Source organism: Oncorhynchus nerka, linkage group LG25 (assembly GCF_034236695.1).
Source record: "Oncorhynchus nerka isolate Pitt River linkage group LG25, Oner_Uvic_2.0, whole genome shotgun sequence".
Classification (NCBI taxonomy): domain Eukaryota; kingdom Metazoa; phylum Chordata; class Actinopteri; order Salmoniformes; family Salmonidae; genus Oncorhynchus; species Oncorhynchus nerka.
This window is the reverse complement of record NC_088420.1, coordinates 5,267,213-5,284,752: the sequence shown is the minus strand read 5'-3', so window position 1 is coordinate 5,284,752 and position 17,540 is coordinate 5,267,213. Positions and strand designations below refer to the sequence as shown.

The 17,540-nt window shown below is 44.3% G+C and overlaps 1 protein-coding gene across 1 annotated transcript in view; it reads left to right on the top strand.

Annotated features, from left to right (window-relative positions):
* Window positions 1–17,540, top strand: part of LOC115124934 (rootletin-like) — a 285,112-nt gene that overhangs the window by 138,241 nt on the left and 129,331 nt on the right. The window contains 1 exon segment of the mRNA XM_065009495.1: window positions 11,361–11,554. Within this exon segment, the coding sequence (XP_064865567.1) occupies window positions 11,361–11,554 (194 nt within the window).

Sequence of the window (17,540 nt, the reverse complement as noted above, 5' to 3'; positions counted from 1 at the left end):
CTTCTAAAATTCCCCTTTCCAGAAACAAGTCTCTCACTGTTGCCGCTTGCTATAGACCACCCTCTGCCCCCAGCTGTGCCCTCTACACCATACACCATATGAATTGATTGCCCCCCATCTATCTTCTGAGCCTGTGCTACTAGGTGACCTAAACTGGGACATGCTTAACAACCCGGCCATCCTACAATCTAAGCTTGATGCCCTCAATCTCACACAAATGATCAATGAACCTACCAGGTACAACCCCAAATCCGTAAACACGAGCACCCTCATAGATATCATCCTAACCAATTCGCCCTCTAAATACACCTCTGCTGTTTTCAATCAAGATCTCAGCGATCACTGCCTCATTGCCTGCATCCATAATGGGTCTGCGAACAAACAACCACCTCTCATCACTGTCAAACGCTCCCTAAAACACTTCTGCGAGCAGGCCTTTCTAATCGATCTGGCCGGGTATCCTGGAATGACATTGACCTCATCCCGTCAGTAGATGATGCCTGCTTATTCTTTAAAAGTGCCTTCCTCACCATCTTAAATAAACATGCCCCATTCAAAAAATGTAGAACTAGGAACATATATATCCCTTGGTTCACTCCAGACCTGTCTGCCCTCGACCAGCATAAAAACATCCTGTGGCGTTCTGCATTAGCATCGAATAGCCCCCGTGATATGCAACTTTTCAGAGAAGTTAGGAACAAATATACACAGGCAGTTAGGAAAGCAAAGGCTAGCTTTTTCAAACAGAAATGTGCATTCTGTAGTACAAACTCAAAAGTTCTGGGATACTGTAAAGTCCATGGAGAATAAGAGCCTCCCAGCTGCCCACTGCTCTGAGGCTAGGAAACACTGTTACCACCGATGAATCCACTATAATTGAGAATTTCTATAAGCATTTCTCTACGTCTGGCCATGCTTTCCACCTGGCTTCCCCGGTCAACTGCCCGGCACCCTCCACAGCAACCCGCTAAATCCCCCACTATTTCTCCTTCACCCAAATCCAGATAGCTGATGTTCTGAAAGAGCTGCTAAACTGACCATCCTACCGATCCTTGACTTCGGAGGTGTCATCTATAAAATAGCCTCCAACACTCTACTCAACAAATTGGATGCAGTCTATCACAGTGCCATCCGTTTTGTCACCAAAGCCCCATACACTACCCACCACTGCGACCTGTACGCTCTCGTTGGTTGGCCCTCGCTTCATTCTCGTCTCCAAACCCACTGGCTACAGGTCATCTACAAGTCTCTGCTAGGTAAAACCCCGGCTTATCTCAGCTCACTGGAGACTCATATCTCCCTCACTAACTTTAAGCACCACTTCACTGATCACTGCAACTGTACATAGGCTATCTGTAAACAGCCCATCTATCTACCTCATCCCCATACAGTATTTATCTATTTATCTTGCTCCTTTGCACCCCAGTATCTCTACTTGGACACTCATCTTCTACACATCTATCACTCCAGTGTTTAATTGCTATATTGTATTTACTTCGCCACCATGGCCTATTTATTTCTTATTTTACCTCATTTGCACACATTATATATACATTTTATTTTAATTTAATTTAAATTTCTATTGTATTATTGACTGTATGTTTGTTTACTCCATGTGTAACTCTTTTGTTGTTGTTTGTGTCGAACTACTACGCTTTATTCTTGGCCATTCTTGGTCGCAGTTGTAAATGAGAACTTGTTCTCAACTTGTCTACCTGGTTAAATAAAGGGTTAGGGTTATATATATATATATATAAATACCTGGTTAAATAAAGGGTTAGGGTTATATATATATATATAAATACCTGGTTAAGTAAAGGGTTAGGGTTATATATATATATAAATACCTGGTTAAATAAAGGGTTATATATATATAGAAATACCTGGTTAAATAAAGGGTTAGGGTTATATATATATAAATACCTGGTTAAGTAAAGGGTTAGGGTTATATATATATAAATACCTGGTTAAATAAAGGGTTAGGGTTATATATATATAAATACCTGGTTAAATAAAGGGTTATATATATATATAAATAAAGGGTATATATATATAAATACCTGGTTAAGTAAAGGGTTAGGGTTATATATATATAAATACCTGGTTAAATAAAGGGTTAGGGTTATATATATATAAATACCTACATTTACATTTACATTTAAGTCATTTAGCAGACGCTCTTATCCAGAGCGACTTACAAATTGGTGCATTCACCTTATGACATCCAGTGGAACAGTAGTGCATCTAAATCTTTTAAGGGGGTGAGAGGGATTACTTTATCCTATCCTAGGTATTCCTTAAAGAGGTGGGGTTTCAGGTGTCTCCGGAAGGTGGTGATTGACTCCGCTGTCCTGGCGTCGTGAGGGAGTTTGTTCCACCATTGGGGGGCCAGAGCAGCGAACAGTTTTGACTGGGCTGAGCGGGAACTGTACTTCCTCAGTGGTAGGGAGGCGAGCAGGCCAGAGGTGGATGAACGCAGTGCCCTTGTTTGGGTGTAGGGCCTGATCAGAGCCAGGAGGTACTGAGGTGCCGTTCCCCTCACAGCTCCGTAGGCAAGCACCATGGTCTTGTAGCGGATGCGAGCTTCAACTGGAAGCCAGTGGAGAGAGCGGAGGAGCGGGGTGACGTGAGAGAACTTGGGAAGGTTGAACACCAGACGGGCTGCGGCGTTCTGGATGAGTTGTAGGGGTTTAATGGCACAGGCAGGGAGCCCAGCCAACAGCGAGTTGCAGTAATCCAGACGGGAGATGACGAGTGCCTGGATTAGGACCTGCGCCGCTTCCTGTGTGAGGCAGGGTCGTACTCTGCGGATGTTGTAGAGCATGAACCTACAGGAACGGGCCACCGCCTTGATGTTAGTTGAGAACGACAGGGTGTTGTCCAGGATCACGCCAAGGTTCTTAGCGCTCTGGGAGGAGGACACAATGGAGTTGTCAACCGTGATGGCGAGATCATGGAACGGGCAGTCCTTCCCGGGAGGAAGAGCAGCTCCGTCTTGCCGAGGTTCAGCTTGAGGTGGTGATCCGTCATCCACACTGATATGTCTGCCAGACATGCAGAGATGCGATTCGCCACCTGATCATCAGAAGGGGGAAAGGAGAAGATTAATTGTGTGTCGTCTGCATAGCAATGATAGGAGAGACCATGTGAGGTTATGACAGAGCCAAGTGACTTGGTGTATAGCGAGAATAGGAGAGGGCCTAGAACAGAGCCTGGGGACACCAGTGGTGAGAGCACGTGGTGTGGAGACGGTTCTCGCCACGCCACCTGGTAGGAGCGACCTGTCAGGTAGGACGCAATCCAAGCGTGGGCCGCGCCGGAGATGCCCAACTCGGAGAGGGTGGAGAGGAGGATCTGATGGTTCACAGTATCGAAGGCAGCCGATAGGTCTAGAAGGATGAGAGCAGAGGAGAGAGAGTTAGCTTTAGCAGTGCGGAGCGCCTCCGTGATACAGAGAAGAGCAGTCTCAGTTGAATGACTAGTCTTGAAACCTGACTGATTTGGATCAAGAAGGTCATTCTGAGAGAGATAGCGGGAGAGCTGGCCAAGGACGGCACGTTCAAGAGTTTTGGAGAGAAAAGAAAGAAGGGATACTGGTCTGTAGTTGTTGACATCGGAGGGATCGAGTGTAGGTTTTTTCAGAAGGGGTGCAACTCTCGCTCTCTTGAAGACGGAAGGGACGTAGCCAGCGGTCAGGGATGAGTTGATGAGCGAGGTGAGGTAAGGGAGAAGGTCTCCGGAAATGGTCTGGAGAAGAGAGGAGGGGATAGGGTCAAGCGGGCAGGTTGTTGGGAGGCCGGCCGTCACAAGACGCGAGATTTCATCTGGAGAGAGGGGGAGAAAGAGGTCAGAGCATAGGGTAGGGCAGTGTGAGCAGAACCAGCGGTGTCGTTTGACTTAGCAAACGAGGATCGGATGTCGTCGACCTTCTTTTCAAAATGGTTGACGAAGTCATCTGCAGAGAGGGAGGAGGGGAGGAGGATTCAGGAGGGAGGAGAAGGTTGCAAAAGAGCTTCCTAGGGTTAGAGGCAGATGCTTGGAATTTAGAGTGGTAGAAAGTGGCTTTAGCAGCAGAGAGAGAAGAGGAAAATGTAGAGAGGAGGGAGTGAAAGGATGTCAGGTCCGCAGGGAGGCGAGTTTTCCTCCATTTCCGCTCTCAAGGCTGCCCGGAGCCCTGTTCTGTGAGCTCGCAATGAGTCGTTGAGCCACGGAGCGGGAGGGGAGGACCGAGCCGGCCTGGAGGATAGGGGACATAGAGAGTCAAAGGATGCAGAAAGGGAGGAGAGGAGGGTTGAGGAGGCAGAATCAGGAGATAGGTTGGAGAAGGTTTGAGCAGAGGGAAGAGATGATAGGATGGAAGAGGAGAGAGAGCGGGGGAGAGAGAGCGAAGGTTGGGACGGCGCGATACCATCCGAGTAGGGGCAGTGTGGGAAGTGTTGGATGAGAGCGAGAGGGAGAAGGATACAAGGTAGTGGTCGGAGACTTGGAGGGAGTTGCAATGAGGTTAGTGGAAGAACAGCATCTAGTAAAGATGAGGTCGAGCGTATTTCCTGCCTTGTGAGTAGGGGGAAGGTGAGAGGGTGAGGTCAAAAGAGGAGAGGAGTGGAAAGAAGGAGGCAGAGAGGAATGAGTCAAAGGTAGACGTGGGGAGGTTAAAGTCGCCCAGAACTGTGAGAGGTGAGCCGTCCTCAGGAAAGGAGCTTATCAAGGCATCAAGCTCATTGATGAACTCTCCGAGGAAACCTGGAGGGCGATAAATGATAAGGATGTTAAGCTTGAAAGGGCTGGTAACTGTGACAGCATGGAATTCAAAGGAGGCGATAGACAGATGGGTAAGGGGAGAAAGAGAGAATGACCACTTGGGAGAGATGAGGATCCCGGTGCCACCACCCCGCTGACCAGAAGCTCTCGGGGTGTGCGAGAACACGTGGGCAGACGAAGAGAGCAGTAGGAGTAGCAGTGTTGTCTGTGGTGATCCATGTTTCCGTCAGTGCCAAGAAGTCGAGGGACTGGAGGGAGGCATAGGCTGAGATGAACTCTGCCTTGTTGGCCGCAGATCGGCAGTTCCAGAGGCTACCGGAGACCTGGAACTCCACGTGGGTCGTGCGCGCTGGGACCACCAGATTAGGGTGGCTCCACGCGGTGTGGAGCGTTGTATGGTCTGTGCAGAGAGGAGAGAACAGGGATAGACAGACACATAGTTGACAGGCTACACAAGAGGCTACGCTAATGCAAAGGAGATTGGAATAACAAGTGGACTACACGTCTCGAGTGTTCAGAAAGTTAAGCTTACGTAGCAAGACTCTTATTGACTAAAATGATTAAAATGATACAGTACTGCTGAAGTAGGCTAGCTGGCAGAGGCTGCGTTGTTGACTATGTAGGCTAGCTGGCAGTGTCTGCGTTGTTGACACTACACTAATCAAGTCGTTCCGTTGAGTGTAATGGTTTCTACTGTGCTACTGTGCTGCTATTCAGGCTAGCTGGCTAGCTAGCAGTGTTGATTTACGTTACGTTGCGTTAAAAGAACGACAATAGCTGGCTAGCTAACCTAGGAAATCGCTCAAGACTACACAATTATCTTTGATACAAAGACGGCTATGTAGCTAGCTATGTAGCTAGCTACGATCAAACAAATCAAGCCGTTGTACTGTAATTAAATGAAAAATGTGATACTACCTGTGGAGCGAAGCGAAATGCGACCGGATTGTTGAGTGCGGAAGTTCTGTTACGTTAAGGACGACGAATAGCTGGCTAGCTAACCTCGGTAAATTAAGATAATCACTCTGAAACACACTCTAAACTACACAATTATCTTGGATACGAAGATGGTTAAGTAAAGGGTTATATATATATAAATACCTGGTTAAATAAAGGGTTAGGGTTATATATATATATATATATAAATACCTGGTTAAATAAAGGGTTATATATATATAAATACCTGGTTAAGTAAAGGGTTATATATATATAAATACCTGGTTAAATAAAGGGTTAGGGTTATATATATATATATATATATATAAATACCTATATATATATATATATATATATATATATATATATATATATATATATATATAAATACCTGGTTAAGTAAAGGGTTAGGGTTATATATATATAAATATCTGGTTAAATAAAGGGTTAGGGTTATATATATATATATAAATACCTGGTTAAATAAAGGGTTATATATATATAGAAATACCTGGTTAAATAAAGGGTTAGGGTTATATATATATATATATAAATACCTGGTTAAATAAAGGGTTAGGGTTATATATATAAATACCTGGTTAAATAAAGGGTTAGGGTTATATATATACATACCTGGTTAAATAAAGGGTTAGGGTTATATATATACATACCTGGTTAAATAAAGGTGAAATCAAATCAATAAAAACACTGTTGTGTTGGTACCATTTCAGTTTGTCTGTGATGTGAAATTTAAAACTTTCCACCTTTTACACTGCTGTCCCTTCGATGTGGACAGGGGGCTTCTCCCTCTGCTGTTTCCCGAAGCCCACGATCATCTCCTTTGTTTTGTTGACATTGAGTGAGAGGTTGTTTTCCTGACACTGAGTGCCCTCACCTCCTCCCTGTAGGCTGTATCGTCGTTGTTGGTAATCAAGCCCACTAAGAGGCTGAAGAAATGTAGCTTTGTCAGCCAAAACCCCAACAAAAAATTTACAGATGCACAATCGAGAGCCTCCTGTCACAGCCTGGTACGGCAACTGCTCCACATCGATGGAACAGTAGTGGAGAGGGCAAGTTTTAAGTTCCTCGGCATACACATTGGAATTGGTCCACTCACACAGACAGCATCGTGAAGAAGGCGCAGCAGCGCCTCTTCAACCTCAGGAGGCTGAAGAAATTTGGCTTGTCACCAAAAGCACTCACAAACTTCTACAGATGCACAATCGAGAGCATCCTGTCGGGCTGCATCACCGCCTGGTACGGCAACTGCTCCGCCCACAACCGTAAGGCTCTCCAGAGGGTGGTATGGTCTGCACAACGCATCACCGGGGGCAAACTACCTGCCCTGCAGGACACCTACAGCACCCGATGTCACAGGAAGGCCAAAAAGATCATCAAGGACAACAACCACCCGAGCCACTGCCTGTTCACCCCACTATCATCCAGAAGTCAGGTGCATCAAAGCTGGGACCGAGAGACTGAAAAACAGCTTCTATCTCAAGACCATCGGACTGTTAAACAGCTTCTATCTCCATCAGACTGTTAAACAGCTTCTATCTCCATCAGACTGATAAACAGCTTCTATCTCCATCAGACTGGTAAACAGCTTCTATCACCATCAGACTGTTAAACAGCTTCTATCACCATCAGACTGTTAAACAGCTTCTATCTCAAGACCATCAGACTGTTAAACAGCTTCTATCTCCATCAGACTGTTAAACAGCTTCTATCTCAAGACCATCAGACTGTTAAACAGCTTCTATCTCAAGGCCATCAGACTGATAAACAGCTTCTATCACCATCAGACTGTTAAACAGCTTCTATCTCAAGACCATCAGACTGTTAAACAGCTTCTATCTCAAGGCCATCAGACTGATAAACAGCTTCTATCTCAAGACCATCAGACTGTTAAACAGCTTCTATCTCAAGACCATCAGACTGGTAAACAGCTTCTATCTCCATCAGACTGATAAACAGCTTCTATCTCAAGGCCATCAGACTGATAAACAGCTTCTATCTCAAGACCATCAGACTGTTAAACAGCTTCTATCTCAAGACCATCAGACTGGTAAACAGCTTCTATCTCCATCAGACTGATAAACAGCTTCTATCTCAAGGCCATCAGACTGATAAACAGCTTCTATCACCATCAGACTGTTAAACAGCTTCTATCTCAAGACCATCAGACTGGTAAACAGCTTCTATCTCAAGGCCATCAGACTGTTAAACAGCTTCTATCTCAAGGCCATCAGACTGATAAACAGCTTCTATCACCATCAGACTGTTAAACAGCTTCTATCTCAAGACCATCAGACTGTTAAACAGCTTCTATCTCAAGACCATCAGACTGGTAAACAGCTTCTATCTCCATCAGACTGATAAACAGCTTCTATCTCAAGACCATCAGACTGGTAAACAGCTTCTATCTCCATCAGACTGATAAACAGCTTCTATCTCAAGGCCATCAGACTGATAAACAGCTTCTATCTCAAGACCATCAGACTGTTAAATAGCTTCTATCTCAAGGCCATCAGACTGAAGAACAGCTTCTATCTCAAGGCCATCAGACTGTTAAATAGCTTCTATCTCAAGGCCATCAGACTGTTAAATAGCTTCTATCTCAAGGCCATCAGACTGTTAAACAGCTTCTATCTCCATCAGACTGGTAAACCGCTTCTATCTCCATCAGACTGGTAAACAGCTTCTATCTCAAGGCCATCAGACTGATAAACAGCTTCTATCTCAAGGCCAACAGACTGATAAACAGCTTCTATCTCCATCAGACTGATAAACAGCTTCTATCTCCATCAGACTGAAGAACAGCTTCTATCTCAAGGCCATCAGACTGTTAAACAGCTTCTATCTCCATCAGACTGTTAAACAGCTTCTATCTCCAGACCATCAGACTGATAAACAGCTTCTATCTCCATCAGACTGATAAACAGCTTCTATCTCAAGGCCATCAAGGCCATCAGACTGATAAACAGCTTCTATCTCAAGGCCATCAGACTGATAAACAGCTTCTATCTCAAGGCCATCAAGGCCATCAGACTGATAAACAGCTTCTATCTCCAGGCCATCAGACTGTTAAACAGCTTCTATCTCAAGGCCATCAGACTGATAAACAGCTTCTATCTCAAGGCCATCAGACTGATAAACAGCTTCTATCTCAAGGCCATCAGACTGTTAAACAGCTTCTATCTCAAGGCCATCAGACTGATAAACAGCTTCTATCTCCATCAGACTGATAAACAGCTTCTATCTCCATCAGACTGATAAACAGCTTCTATCTCAAGGCCATCAGACTGATAAACAGCTTCTATCTCCATCAGACTGATAAACAGCTTCTATCACCATCAGACTGATAAACAGCTTCTATCTCAAGGCCATCAGACTGATAAACAGCTTCTATCTCAAGGCCATCAGACTGATAAACAGCTTCTATCTCCATCAGACTGGTAAACAGCTTCTATCTCAAGGCCATCAGACTGATAAACAGCTTCTATCTCAAGGCCATCAGACTGATAAACAGCTTCTATCTCCATCAGACTGTTAAACAGCTTCTATCTCCAGGCCATCAGACTGATAAACAGCTTCTATCTCAAGGCCATCAGACTGATAAACAGCTTCTATCTCAAGGCCATCAAGGCCATCAGACTGATAAACAGCTTCTATCTCAAGGCCATCAGACTGATAAACAGCTTCTATCTCAAGGCCATCAGACTGATAAACAGCTTCTATCTCAAGGCCATCAGACTGTTAAACAGCTTCTATCTCAAGGCCATCAGACTGATAAACAGCTTCTATCTCAAGGCCATCAGACTGATAAACAGCTTCTATCTCTATCAGACTGATAAACAGCTTCTATCTCAAGGCCATCAGACTGATAAACAGCTTCTATCTCTATCAGACTGATAAACAGCTTCTATCTCAAGGCCATCAAGGCCATCAGACTGATAAACAGCTTCTATCTCAAGGCCATCAGACTGATAAACAGCTTCTATCTCAAGGCCATCAGACTGTTAAACAGCTTCTATCTCAAGGCCATCAGACTGATAAACAGCTTCTATCTCAAGGCCATCAGACTGATAAACAGCTTCTATCTCCATCAGACTGATAAACAGCTTCTATCTCCATCAGACTGATAAACAGCTTCTATCTCAAGGCCATCAGACTGATAAACAGCTTCTATCTCAAGGCCATCAGACTGATAAACAGCTTCTATCTCAAGGCCATCAGACTGATAAACAGCTTCTATCTCAAGGCCATCAGACTGATAAACAGCTTCTATCTCAAGGCCACTTTAATAATGCCACTTTAATAATCTGTACATATCTTACATTACTCATCTCATATGTATATACTGTATTTTATACCATCTATTGCACCTTGCCTATGCCGCTCGGCCATCACTCATCCATATTTATATGTACATATTCTCATTCACTCCTTTTAGATTTGTGTGTATTAGGTAGTTGTTGGGGAATTGTTAGATGTTACTGCACTGTTGGGAACTAGAAGCACAAGCATTTTGCTTACACTCGCATTAACATCTGCTAACCATGTGTATGTGACCACTAACGATTTGATTTGACTTGAAAAAAGTATTTCTGTTTTCATTTTTTATTAATTTGCAATAATGTCTTGAACCCTGTTTTCTTTTTGTCATTATGAGGTATTGTGTGTTGGAAAATGTTTTTATGTAATCAATTTTAGAGTTAGGCTGTACTTTACTGAACACTTTACGAATGCACTGTTTCTGTGTCAGTTACCAGGTCAGTCTGTGGTTGGTGGTTGTGATGTGTGTCAGTTAGCAGGTCAGTCTGTGGTAGTGATGTCTCTGTGTCAGTTAGCAGGTCAGTCTGTGGTAGTGATGTCTCTGTGTCAGTTAGCAGGTCAGTCTGTGGTTGTGATGTCTCTGTGTCAGTTAGCAGGTCAGTCTGTGGTTGGTGGTAGTGATGTCTCTGTGTCAGTTAGCAGGTCAGTCTGTGGTTGGTGGTAGTGATGTCTCTGTGTCAGTTAGCAGGTCAGTCTGTGGTTGGTGGTAGTCAGTTAGTCAGTCTGTGGTAGTGATGTCAGTTAGCAGGTCAGTCTGTGGTTGGTGGTAGTGATGTCTCTGTGTCAGTTAGCAGGTCAGTCTGTGGTTGGTGAGTGTTCTCTGTGTCAGTTAGCAGGTCAGTCTGTGGTAGTGATGTCTCTGTGTCAGTTAGCAGGTCAGTCTGTGGTTGGTGGTTGTGATGTCTCTGTGTCAGTTAGCAGGTCAGTCTGTGGTTGGTGGTTGTGATGTCTCTGTGTCAGTTAGCAGGTCAGTCTGTGGTTGGTGATGTCTCTGTGTCAGTTAGCAGGTCAGTCTGTGGTTGGTGGTTGTGATGTCTCTGTGTCAGTTAGCAGGTCAGTCTGTGGTTGGTGGTTGTGATGTCTCTGTGTCAGTTAGCAGGTCAGTCTGTGGTTGGTGGTTGTGATGTTTCTGTGTCAGTTAGCAGGTCAGTCTGTGGTTGTGATGTTTCTGTGTCAGTTAGCAGGTCAGTCTGTGGTTGGTGGTTGTGATGTGTGTCAGTTAGCAGGTCAGTCTGTGGTTGGTGGTTGTGATGTGTGTCAGTTAGCAGGTCAGTCTGTGGTTGGTGGTTGTGATGTCTCTGACGTGCTCCTGTGTTTGTGCCCAGGTTAATAAGCAGGTCCAGTCCTTGTCCGACCAACTGACTTCCAGCCGTAGAGAGCTGGACAGCAAGGCTGTGGCCCTGCAGAGGGCCCATCATGACAGAGAGGATGTGGCCAAGGACAAGGCCAGTCTGGGGGTCCAGCTGACTGCCGTTGACCGCAGGGCATGGGGCCTGGAACAGGAGCTGGCGATTCTCAGGTAAGGCAGTGTGTGTTTGGGTGTGGGGAGGGAGGGAGGGAGTGGTTATGTGGGTCTGGTTCTTTCTTGTGCAGAACGGTACCATAGCGTGTGTCGTTGTGTAACAAGACGTTTCAGGTTGGGTTTTATTGATGGAGTATACCAACCGTGGTTCATTGAATTTTACTGCTTCATGTACCTATAGGGTTTCAACGGTCCTATTTTCAGAGCCCTAACCTCTTTACCACACTGTGTGTGTGTGTGTGTGTGTGTGTGTGTGTGTGTGTGTGTGTGTGTGTGTGTGTGTGTGTGTGTGTGTGTGTGTGTGTGTGTGTGTGTTATTGTAATGCAGCAGATGAAAAATGTACTTCTCTCTCTCTCTCTTTCTCTCGCTGTCTCTCTCTCTGTCGCTCTCAATTCAAATCAATTCAATTCAAGGGGCTTTATTGGCATGGGACAGACATGTTAACATTGCCAAAGCAAGTGAAGTAGATGAAATCTAATTGTGTTGCTGTCCTGGGGCTCTTTGCAGTCTGTTTGTGTTTGTGAACAGAGGCCCAGGATCAGCTTGCTTAGGGGACTCTTCTCCAGGTTCATCTCTCTGTAGGTGATGGCTTTGTTATGGAAGGTTTGGGAATCGCTTCCTTTTAGGTGGTTGTAGAATTTAACGGCTCTTTTCTGGATTTTGATAATTAGTGGGTATATATAACTGATTCAAGTATTTTTAGGCAAAGGTATGTATAGTTTTTTGTGTGCTCTAGGGCAACGGTATCTGGACCTTTTCTGGTACACCATTATTTTGGTCTTACTGAGATTCACTGTCAGGGCCCAGGTCTGTCAGAATCTGTGCAGAAGATCTAGGTGCTGCTGTAGGCCCTCCTTGGTTGGGGACAGAAGCACCAGATCATCAGCAAACAGTAGACATTTGACTTCAGTGTGATGTAGGATGTGGCCGGGTGCTGCAGACTGTTCTAGTGCCCGCGCCAATTCGTTGATATGTATGTTGAAGAGGGTGGGGCTTAAGCTCCATCCCTGTCTCACCCCACGGCCCTGTGTGAAGAAATGTGTGTTTTTTCCCAATTTTAACTGCACACTTGTTGTTTGTGTACATGGATTTTATAATGTTGTATGTTTTGCCCCCAATACCACTTTCCATCAATTTGTATAGCAGACCCTCATGCCAAATTGAGTCGAAGGCTTTTTGAAATCCACAAAGTATGAGAAGACTTTGCCTTTGTTTTGGTTTGTTTGTTTGTTGAGTAGGGTGTGCAGGGTGAATACATGGTCTGTCGTACGATAATTCAGTAAAAAGCCATTTGCCACAATGCTTAGTACATTGTTTTCACTGAGGAAATGTCTGCTGTTAATGATAATGCAGAGGATTTTCCAGGTTGCTGTTGACGCATATCCCACGGTAGTTATTGGGGTCAAATGTGTCTCCACTTTTGTGGAATGGGGTGATCAGTCCTTGGTTCCAAATATTGGGGAAGATGCAAGATCCAAGGATGATTTCAAAGAGTTTTAGTTTTAGCCCATTGGAATTTGTTGTCTGTATATTTGATAATTTCATTAAGGATACCATCAACACCACAGGCCTTTTTGGGTTGGAGGGTTTGTATTTTGTCCTGTAGCTCATTCAAGGTAATTGGAGAATCCAGTGGGTTCTGGTAGTCCGTAATAGTTGATTCTAAGACTTGTTTTTGATCATGTATATGTTTTTGCTCTTTGTTATAGAGCCAAAACGATTGGAGAAGTGGCTTACCCATACATCTCCATTTTGGATAGATAACTCTTTTTTTTTGTTGGTATTTTCCAATTTTCCCAGAAGTGGTTAGAGTCTATGGATTCTTCAATTACATTCGGCTGATTTCTGACGTGCTGTTCCTTCTTTTTCCGTAGTGTATTTCTGTATTGTTTTAGTGATTCACCATAGTGAAAGCGTAGACTCAGGTTTTCTGGGTCTCTATGTTTTTGGTTGGACAGGTTTCACCAATTTCTTTCTTAGGTTTTTGAATTCTTCATCAAACCATTTGTCATTGTTGTTAATTTTAAGTTTTCTGTTCGACATTTATAGATTTGATAGGGAAGCTGAGAGGTCAAATATACAGTTAAGATTTTCTACTGTGATTTTGCTGTGATCTGATAGGGGTGTCAGTGGTCTGACTGTGAACGCTCTGAGAGACTCTGGGTTGAGGTCGGTGATAAAGTAGTCTACAGTACTACTGCCAAGAGATGAGCTATAGGTGTACCTACCATAGGAGTCCCCTCGAAGCCTAACATTGACTATGTACATACCCAGGATGTAACAGAGCTATAGGTGTACCTACCATAGGAGTCCCCTCGAAGCCTACCATTGACTATGTACATACCCAGCGTGAGACAGAGCTGCAGGAGTTGTGACCTGTTTTTGTTGGTTATGTTGTCGTAGTTGTGTCTAGGGGGGCATATGGGGGAGGGGATGCTGTCCCCTCCAGGTAGGTGTTTGTCCCCCTGTGTGCTGAGGGTGTCAGGTTCTTGTCCGGTTCTGGCATTTAGGTCGCCACAGACTAGTACATGTCCCTGGGCCTGGAAATGATTGATTTCCCCCTCCAGGATGGAGAAGCTGTCTTCATTAACCTCATAGTCCGCCCCATCCCGCATGCGGTATCGTTACTACAGCCTCAAGCTCATTACCATAACGCAACGTTAGCGATTTCTAAAAATAGCAAATGAAATGAAATAAATATGCCTGCTCTCAAGCTTATCCTTTTCTTAACAATCCTGTCGTCTCAGATTTTCAAAATATGCTTTTGAACCAGAGAAAATCAATAATTTGTGTAAGAGTGGTGATAGCTAGCTTAGCATTTAGCGTTAGCATTTAGCACGCAACATATTCACAAAAACCAGCCAAGGAATCAAATAAAATAATTTACCTTTGAAGAACTTCAGATGTTTCAATGAGGAGACTCTCAGTTACATAGCAGATGTCCAGTTTTTCCTGAAAGATTCTTGTGTAGGACACATCGTTCCGTTTTGTTACTATGCATTTGGCTACCGAAACTAACCGAAAATTCAGTCACCTACACGTCGAACTTTTTTCCGAAATAACTCCATAATATCGACTGAAACATGGAAAACGTTGTTTGAATCAATCCTGAAGGTGGTTTGGCATATATCTCTCCATTGAAAGCCCAGTCCTTGAAGCAAGCTTTGTTTTGTGATTCGAATGGAAAAATACTGGGACCTGACTTTTGCGCACCAATTGCCACGCAGACACCAAGCGGGACACTTGGCAATTGTAGTCTCTTATGGTCAATCTTCCAATGATATGCCTACAAATACGTCACAATGCTGCAGAGACCTTGGGGAAACAAGATAAAGTGTCCGTTCATTCCTGTCGCATTCACAGCCATATAAGGCGATCATGGAAAACGTAGCCTCAGAAATCCTGTTCATTTCCTGGTCGGTCAAACATCTTGGTTTTGCCCGAAGCATTTGTTCTAGGGGACTCACAGTGAAAATATTTGCAGTTCTGGAAACGCGAGAGTGTCTTCTTTCCAAAACTATCAATTCCAAGCATATTCGAGCATCTTTTCGTGACAAAATATTGCGCTTAAAACGGGCACGTCTTTTTATCCAAAAATGAAATACTGCCCCTATAGGACTAACAGGTTAAAGTATGGGGATTCTAGTGGGGGGATATAGGTAGCACACAGGAGGACATTTTTCTCTGTTAACTAGTTGCTCCTACCCTCTACTTTTTTGAACATTTTGTTAAAAATCGTGCAACATTTCAGCGCCCTGCTACTCATGCCAGGAATATAGTACGTTCATATGGTTAGAATGTGTGTATAGGAAACCCTCGGACGTTTTTAAAACTGGTTAAATCACGACTGTGGCTATTACATAACGTGCGTTACATCGGAAAGCGCAGGAAAACCTGATCACAGAAAATGGAAATAAATATCCTTGCGCCACTTCCAGCAATTGTTAACAGTGAGCCGAATTAGATAAGACCGAGCATTCAACTCCCACAGCATCCCCATGCAGTCGAGTATCTTGTGAATTTAATCCTCTTTGATTCTTGGTTGAACCGAAAGAGGGGCACGACGTACCTCCGGTCTCCGCCCAGATCATTCCGGAAGAGCTCTCTCCTGAAATTGTTTCATCGCCTACGGATGATTTTTATCGCTTATTAACGTTTACTAATAGCTAAAGTAGCATTACAAACGTATTTCGAAGTGTTTTGTGAAAGTTTATCGTCTACTTTTTGAATTTTAAAAAATGACGTTACGTTGTGAAATCGCTGTTTTTTTCGTTTATCACACAGTCTACATATAACGATATCTTGGCTTTATATGGCCCGATTTAATCGAAATAAAGACCCAATAGTGTTTATGGGATATCTAGGAGTGCCAACAAAGAAGATGGTGAAAGGTAATGACTGTTTTCTATTTTATTTTGCGGTTTGTGTCGAAATGCTAATTATTTTGTTTACGTCCCCTGCTGTGCTTTTCTGTTGTAGTGTATTGGTGCATGCTATCAGATAATAGCTTCTCATGCTGTCGCCGAAAAGCATTTGAAAAATCTGACTTGTTGCCTGGATTCACAACGAGTGTAGCTTTAATTTGATACCCTGCATGTGTATTTTAATGAACTTTTGAGTTTTAACTAATACTATTAGCATTTAGCGTAGCGCATTTGCATTTCCAGAGCTCTAGTTGGGACGCAAGCGTCCCAAGTAGAGGCAAGAGGTTAAGGCCGTCACTAGAGACGAATCACTAATATAAAGACAGAGGGAAAGTGAATTCCTAACGACGAAAACATTTATTTACAGCATTTAATGTCCTGGACATTTTGATCTGCATGGTGAATTAATCCCCTTTTTTATAGGCCAATCCTGAGACATCAAGCTGAGAGGACACAGTACCAGCACAAAGCAGAGCTCTGTACCATGGAAATACCCCGTGAATGTTATCAGGCCTGGTTAGTTGGTTAGGACACCACCAAGTTGTTTAGAGGGACCTGCCAGAAGAGGACTGGCCACCCCTCAGAGACTGGTTCCTCTCTAGGTTTCTTCCTAGGTTCCTGCATTTCTAGGGAGTTTTTCCTAGCCACTGTGTTTCTACATCTGCATTGCTTGCTGTTTGGGGTTTTAGGCTGGGTTTCTGTACAGCACTTTGAAATATCAGCTGATGTAAAACGGGCTTTGTAAATGTATTTGATTTAAATTGGTCAGTCGGTAGCTGTTACAGGCTTTGTTTTTTGCATTTATATTGTGAGGTTGGACGTTAGCACGTTAGCTCATTTGGGCGTCACCAATTGGTGTCACCTCGTTAGTCAGTATGTGTTACACCTGTGCTGGTTTGTCATCTCGTTAGTCGGAAGGTGTTTCACCTGTGCTGGCCCAAGGGATATTTTAGAGTGGCTGGCCCAGGTGATATTTTAGAGTGGCTGGCCCAGGGGATATGTTAGAGTGGCTGGCCCAGGGGATATGTTAGAGTGGCTGGCCCAGGTGATATGTTAGAGTGGCTGGCCCAGGGGATATGTTAGAGTGGCTGGCCCTGGGGATATTTACAGAGTGGCTGGCCCAGGGGATATTTTAGAGTGGCTGGCCTAGGGGATATTTAAGAGTGGCTGGCTCAGGGGATATTTAAGAGTGGCTGGCCCAGAGGATATTTAAGAGTGGCTGGCACAGGGGAAATTTAAGAGTGGCTGGTCCAGGGGATATTTAAGAGTGGCTGGCCCAGGGGATATTTAAGAGTGGCTGGCCCAGGGGATATATAAGAGTGACTGGCCCAGGGGATATTTAAGAGTGGCTGGCCCAGGTGATATTTAAGAGTGGATGGCCCAGGTGATATTTACAGAGTGGCTGGCCCAGGTGATATTTACAGAGTGGCTGGCCCAGGGGATATTTACAGAGTAGCTGGCCCAGGGGATATTTACAGAGTGGCTGGCCCAGGGGATATTTACAGAGTGGCTGGCCCAGGGGATATTTACAGAGTGGCTGGCCCAGGGGATATTTACA